The sequence below is a fragment of the Mirounga leonina genome, unplaced genomic scaffold (genome assembly GCF_011800145.1).
Source record: "Mirounga leonina isolate KUSES-001 unplaced genomic scaffold, KU_Mleo_1.0 Mir_153, whole genome shotgun sequence".
Classification (NCBI taxonomy): Eukaryota; Metazoa; Chordata; class Mammalia; order Carnivora; family Phocidae; genus Mirounga; species Mirounga leonina.
Window position 1 is genome coordinate 4,930,616 of NW_023270387.1, and position 7,107 is coordinate 4,937,722.

The 7,107-nt window shown below is 43.0% G+C and overlaps 1 protein-coding gene across 6 annotated transcripts in view; it reads right to left on the minus strand.

Moving 5' to 3' along the window:
* Nucleotides 1-5,991: 5,991 nt before the first annotated feature.
* ALKBH8 (alkB homolog 8, tRNA methyltransferase) overlaps nt 5,992-7,107 on the minus strand; it is a 52,883-nt gene continuing 51,767 nt past the window's right edge. For all 6 annotated transcript variants that reach the window (XM_035008844.1, XM_035008842.1, XM_035008845.1 and 3 more), the window contains one exon: nt 5,992-6,912. In XM_035008844.1, the coding sequence (XP_034864735.1) occupies nt 6,394-6,912 (519 nt within the window). In that variant the 3' untranslated portion in view covers nt 5,992-6,393. The remainder of the gene's footprint in view (nt 6,913-7,107) is intronic.

A 7,107-nucleotide genomic window follows, 5' to 3' on the forward strand; every position in this document is an offset into this window, starting at 1 on the left:
ATTATGAAATTCATGGAATTCTCTCCCTGGTCAACTCAACCTGGCTAGAAGTTTATCAGTTTTATTGGCAACAAGAACATGCTTTTGGTTTCACTGATTTTCTTTATTGGTTTTGTTTCCTGTGTAATTGATTTCTGCTCTGATCTTTATCACCTCCTTTCATCTGCATACTCTGCATTTCATTTCTCTTCTTTTTCTAGTTTCGTAAGAAGAAAGTTGAGGTTCTTGTATTTGAGACCTTTCTTCTTTTCTAACACAGGCATTTAGTGCTATAAATATTCCCCTAAGTACTACTTCAGCAACGTGTTGGGAGTCCCCAGGTCGATCCCCAGGTTCAGTGATTTGCTAGGAGGATGCACAGGACTGAGCATATCACTGCACTCAGGGCTAAGATTTATTGTAGCAAAATATATCACAGTCAGCAACGGGAAAGGTACACGGGGTGAAGTCCAGAGGAAACCAGGCACAAGCGTCCAAGAGTCCTCTCCCAGTAAAGTCACACAGGATGTAACTAATTCCCCCAGCACTAAATGCTGCCAACCACAGAAGCTAGAGACTCAGTGCCCACATTTTTTACTGAGAGCTGGTCACGTAGGCACTCTCTGCCTGGCCTGTACCCAAATTCTAGACTTCCAGAAGGAAAGCAGGTGCTCAGCACAAACCATAATGTTTGTACAAACACTTTAGTCACTGGGAGCTGATCTTATCAGTTAGGGCAGTGGGGAACCCCCCTCCCCAAATCCAAATTCAGAGATACCAGCCAAGGGCTAACTTTCTAAGTAAGTCTTTCTAAGGATAGCAATGTCAGGACTGCTGTGTTTCTGTTGTTGTTGTTTCTCTGCACAAATTTTGATATATTGTGCTTTTCTTTTCATTCAGTTTAAAATACTTTCTATTTTCCCTTTTGAATTCTTGCTCAATCTATGGATTATTTCCACTGTGGCCAGAGAGCATATTTTGTACGACTATAATCCTTTTAAATCATCAAGTCTTGTTTTATGACCTGGAAGCCAGTCTTTCTCAGTAAATGTTCTTGCATCCCCTGCTGTTGTTGGCTGGACTGTTCTATAAATATCAGTAAGGTTAGGTTGGTTGTGTTGCTCATGTCTGCTCTACGCTTTCTGATTTTCTATGTACTCGTTCCGTCAGTCACTGAAATTTCCACCTAAAATTACAGATTTGTCTATGTTTCCTGCACTTACTTAGATCAGTCTCTGCTTTGTGTGTTTTGAAGCTGTGATTAAGTGTATAAAAGGACAAAGCTGGGAACCTGATTCCAAAACTTATTATGAAGCTGTGCTCGCCAGAACAGTAAGGTATTGGCATAAAAACAGATACAAACATTAAAAAAAAAAAAACCCACCAAAAAACCCTATGCAGAAATATAACCACATCTGTACGGCCAAGTGGTTTTCCACAAAGGTGTCAAGCAATTCATTTGGGAAAAAAAAAATTATCTTTTCGAAATGATGTTGGAACAACTGGATAGCAACATGCAAAAAAAAAGTAAGCCAACCCTCACAACATGTATACAAAAATTAATTTGAAATGGATCATAGACCTAAATGTAAGGGCTAAAGCTATGAAACTTCTAAATTACAACATAAGAGGGGTGCCTGGGTGGCTCAGTTGGTTAAGTGACTGCCTTCGGCTCAGGTCATGATCCTGGAGTCCCGGGATCGAGTCCCGCATCGGGCTCCCTGCTCGGCGGGGAGTCTGCTTCTCCCTCTGACCCTCCCCCCTCTCATGTGCGCTCTCTCTCTCTCTCTATCTCTCTCTCATTCTCTCTCTTTCAAATAAATAAATAAAATCTTTTTAAAATAAATAAATAAATAAATTACAACATAAGAGAAAATCTTAGTGATTTGAGCTGGGCAAAAATTTCTTAAATAGAACACAAAAAGCACAACCTATAAAATTTTAAAAATAATGGATAAATTGGGTTTCATCAAAATTTAAAATGCTGGCTCTTCAAAAGACATTAAAGAAAATAAGAAAGCAAGCCACAGACTGGGAGAAAATGCTTGCAAAATATATGTATGATAAAGCACCTTTATCTAGAATATATATAACTTATATAACTCATTAAAGAGAAGACAACTCAGTTTTTAAAAACTGACAGAAGATTTGAACCAACACTGCACTGATGACTACATACAAATAGCAAATAATGTAAAAAATGCTCCACATCACTTGTGTTTAGGGAAATGCAAAGTAAAAATATGGAAAGATGCTATTACACACACAGTAGAAGGGCTAATACTAAAACGACTGATAACACAAGTGTTCGCAAGGATGTGGCGTCACCGAACTCTCAAACATGGCCAGTGGGCTACCAAACTGGAACCACCACTCTGGAAAAGTTTGCTGGCGTCAGGTTAAACATACACCTACTCTATGACCCAGGATTCGTCTCTGAGGTATCTACCCAAGAGAAATGAAAACATATAGACACACAAATGTGCTCCTAAATGTTCAGAGCAGCCTTAAAAAAATTAGAAGTTCTGAACTGGAAATAGCCCAAATGTCTATCATCTGGTGAGTGGATAACCAGATTGTGATAAATCTTTACAATAGAATACTACTCACAATAAAAGGAACAAACTATTGATACATGCAAGAACAAAGATGAACCTCAAAAGTACTGTCTTGAGTAAAAAAAAAAAAAAAAAAAAGACATAAAAGTCTACAAGAGTATGATTCCAGAAATTCTAGAAAAGGCAGAAGTATAGCGATAGAAAGCAGATCAGTCTTGGCCACAAGAGGGAACCAATCGCAAAGGGGCAGGAAGGAACGTTTCTGGGTGATGGAACTGGTCTCTATCTTGATTGTGGGAATGATTACATGACTATCTGTTGCAATGAGTCAAAACTCATCAAATTACACACTTAAAATCGGTTAATATTATATGCAAATTATACCTCATAGAAGCTGACATAAAAATATATTTGAAATATTTAACTGTGTCTTTTGAACTTTCTTTTACAAATTGTTTTAAATTCTTTTTGAAAAGATTTTATTTATTTATTTATTTATCTGAGAGAGAGAGAGAGAGAGAGAGGATAGTGTGAGTGGGGGAGGAGCAGAGGGAGAGGGACCGGCAGACTCTGCACTGAGCGCAGAGCCCAACACGGGGCTCAATCCCATGACCTGAGATCATGACCTGAGCCAAAATCAAGAGTCAGACGCCTAACCGACTGAGCCACCTAGACGCCCCCAAACTGTTTTGAATTTTGAAGTTTATATTACACACAAAGGTATACAAATCATAAGGGTCTTATCACACACTCAGTATGTGAGTGAGTTAACACCAAGCAAGCACCCATGTAAATGCCCCCCAGAGAAAGAACACTGTGAACACCCAGAAGGCCCATTCACTCCATCTTTTCGAAAGTTCACTATTATCTAGTCTTGTAAAAGTAGAATATTGCTTGTTTTTAAACTCTCACCTCAAGAACACTATGTAGTAGAGTTAACCTTATCCAAGAAGAGGTCTGGCCTTTGCCTTAGGCTCCTGGAAGCTGATATCTAAGCCCTTGCAATACCCTGCCTGGTAAGTATCTGTTTACCTAGGGGCGCTGGGCCCAGTGGTTATCAGCCTGACCTGCAGAGGAGCTAGCGATTAAAGGTCAGCAGCATGTAGTTAGGCCCTCACTGAACACCGAGCCTCTGGGGCACCTCCCTGGTTGGCAACACTCCAGGTGTATTGTCCTATATCTTGCTGGGAGAAATCAGCTCCGTCCAAATCCCACTGGGAGTGGACGACTGGAAATTCCATGCGAGTAATGCTCCTGCACTTGGCACCATGCACCTCTTCCCTTGACTGATTTTAATCTGTATCCTTTTGCTGTAATAAACTATGGTCATGAGTATAACAGTCTCTGTGAGTTCTGTGAGCCCTTCTAGCAAATTACCAAACCCGAGGGTGCTGGTGGGAACCCCTCCAAACTGGCAGTTGACGCCAGAAGAGAAGGTGGTCTTAAGAGACACACCTGAACTCTGCAGGAGTCCTATGGTTATTACGTCTTCGAGGCAGCATTATGTATCTGAGATCCATTCATAATGCACCTTGTAAGGACAGTTTATTCACTGTCGTCACTCATGCAGTGACAATGAATTGACCATTATTCACTCACTCTACTGCTGATGGACATTTGGATTTTTTCCAGTTTTGCCTTGTTATTGAATAGACCTAGAAGGACAAATAGAGAAATCCACAATCATAGCGGGAAATTTTGATTCATCTGTTGCACCTGATAAGAACAAAGCAGATAAAAAAAATCAGTAAAAACATAGGTTTTGATTATACTATTAACAAATTAGATTTGACATCACTCAATACTTAAAACTCCGGTGGACTTTCTTCGGGAGCAACGGTAATAAACATTTTCCCCAAATGCTTACTATATTTTTGCACCACTCTAAGAACTCTGTAAGTATTATTTCAGCTAATTTCATAACAAATCTTCCAACTTTACAGCTGAGACACTGAAGCATGGAAAAGTTAGGGAATTTGTCCAGAGTCCCATAGCTAAAAAAACGGCAGATCAAGAGTTCAAATCTGATGCAAGAGCCAAGTTCTGAACTCCTGTGCTGTTTTCTACCTCTTCTCGAGGTAATGTTGGTATTTGCATCTTCCTTGGAAATCATTGATTCCATCCAGAGTTTAAAATTTATTAGCATGAGCTGAACTTCATATTGCGATATGAAGTCCTAGAATTTCTATCAGATTAAAACTGCTTTTTAGCCGTTTATTTTTCCTTTCCATATCATGAACCTTATAAACTCATCTGGAGGGAACAATTATAATCTTGTAGTTAAATTCCATGACAAAAATATTCATTGTCTCACCTAAGACCTATTGATCACCACCAGTTTCTGGAAGCTTGATGCCTGAAAATAAACATTACGAACACTAACAAGAGATACAATCGTCTGGGCATCATCATTCACGGAAAGGAATTTTTCTTGAAGTTGTCTTAAGCATTACGACTATAAAGCAACGTACGCCGGCAGTAAAATATTAAAAAAAAAAAAAAAAGTCCTTTCCTTTCTGCGTGATCGTTTGACCTATGGTCAACTTTCTACCTTTGTTCCTCCTGGAAACTTGACCTAAATGGTAAGTTAACTGAGTCACTATGACATAGTTGTGGGTAAAAACTGCTGATTGCACCCAGACTAGAACAAACTATGAATGGACCAGAAATACCCAATAGTGACACCATAGCTTTGTCTCTACGGGCATAATTAGGTCTGACTGACAATTCTAACTTTTGCTATTTAAACAAAGGAGTTACAAGAGCATATTGGGGTTGCCTTTAGCACCTAACTCAATGCATTAGGGGTACCAATTAATTCTTGGTAATAAACTACAGTCAGGATTAGTGGTTATCTCAGCCCTTTAAAAATAACTCTTTTGGGCACCTGGGTGGCTCAGTTGGTTAAGCGACTGCCTTTGGCTCAAGACATGATCCTGGAGTCCCAGGATCGAGTCCCACGTCGGGCTCCCTGCTCAGCAGGGAGTCTGCTTCGCCTTCTGACCCTCCCCCTCCCATGCTCGCTCTCTCTCTCTCAAATAAATAAATAAAATATTTAAAAATAAATAAATAAAAATAACTCTTTTGTTCTCAGGTGCACCCTCCCACTCTCATCTTACTCTCCCCCATGGCATGTATCACCGTCTAGCCCACAGCGTCTGTTTATTTGCTTATTGTCTGTCCTCCTTCTACCACGAAGTTCCAGAAGGGCAAGAGCTTTTATTCTTGTTCGCTGCTCCACTCCCAGGTCCTACAGTAGTAACTGATACATAGTGGGGGTTCGGTGAGGATTTGTTGGATGAAGCTCCTACTAAGGTGTGGCCATTATCTGATGGACTAAAATCTTACTGGGCACCTACTATGTGTCAAGCCCTGTGTTAGTAAGGTGAGGGGACAGTGGTTATCAGCTGTGATTTTAGAGCGTTAATAATCAAAGAGATAAAACTTCAGACAATTCTCTACTGACCAAGAGTATTTTCTTTATTAAAATGTTGTACGATTACATCACTCAGATTCTACCTGACCTAGCTCAATTAGTAACATGCACAGCAGAAGCTTATCTTCAAGGCGCTGTATTCTCGCCCCAGGATCCCAAATACGTCACAGAGGACTTGACTCCCTTCTACAAACTGGCCCTGTTCCTCCCCATTCAGGAGAAGCCTACGTTTATGGATAAAATGAGGTCAGCCACAGTAGTAGAGCGGTGTGTCCTAACCAATCTCCGCTCCCGGATTTCTCTCGGGCACGCTCCGGGGGTGCTTCTCCCCGAGCTTTCTCCTGGACGAGGAAGACAGCAGGTCTAGGCTGCTTTAAAGGGCCTCGCTGAGCTCTCCGCCCCGCACTACGTTCCCGCGGGTCAGACCTTCTGAAGGACCACACACCAGTTGCCCTGATCGTAGTAGCTCTGCAGCAGGCGGACGTGGCTCAGGCTCCGGCAGGCCTCCTCCAGCTCGCCCGCGCAGAACACGTGGTAGTAGCGACGAAACACGGGGCCTGGGCCGCGGGATGCCGTCGCACGGACAGGCTCGCCTCCCGCAGGGCTGGCCCGACGGTGCCAGGGAACCAGCACGTCTTGAGCACGGAAAGAAGTCCCGTTAGCGTGAAGCGGCAGCTTGGCATCCGCGACTGCGCGGGCGGCGGGGCCTGGGCGCGGGGCGTCGCGGTCGCCCGCGTCAGGCACCTGCCCCAGCAGCCGCCGCGGCTCGGCGGCGTGGCTGTGGGTCGCCTCTTCCTCTCCTTGGCGAGGTCTGTTGTCTCTGAGGTACTTGGATTTCTTCTTCTGATATTCCTGTTCCATCGCCCAGACGTAAACGAGTGCCGTCCCCCCGGGCCTCAGGAGCCGAACGAGCTCTCGCAGAGCCGCCACTCGACGCTCCTGGCGGGAAAAAACAACACGTTGTCCTTTATCAACCGAGAGGAGACACGGCACGCAGCAAAGTACGGCTGACGAACGTATCACTGACTTTTTTCTTAACGATTTTATTTATTTGACAGACAGGGAGAGACAGAGAGAGAGGGGACACAGCAGGGGGAGCGGGAGAGGGAGAAGCAGGGGGAGCGGGAGAGGGAG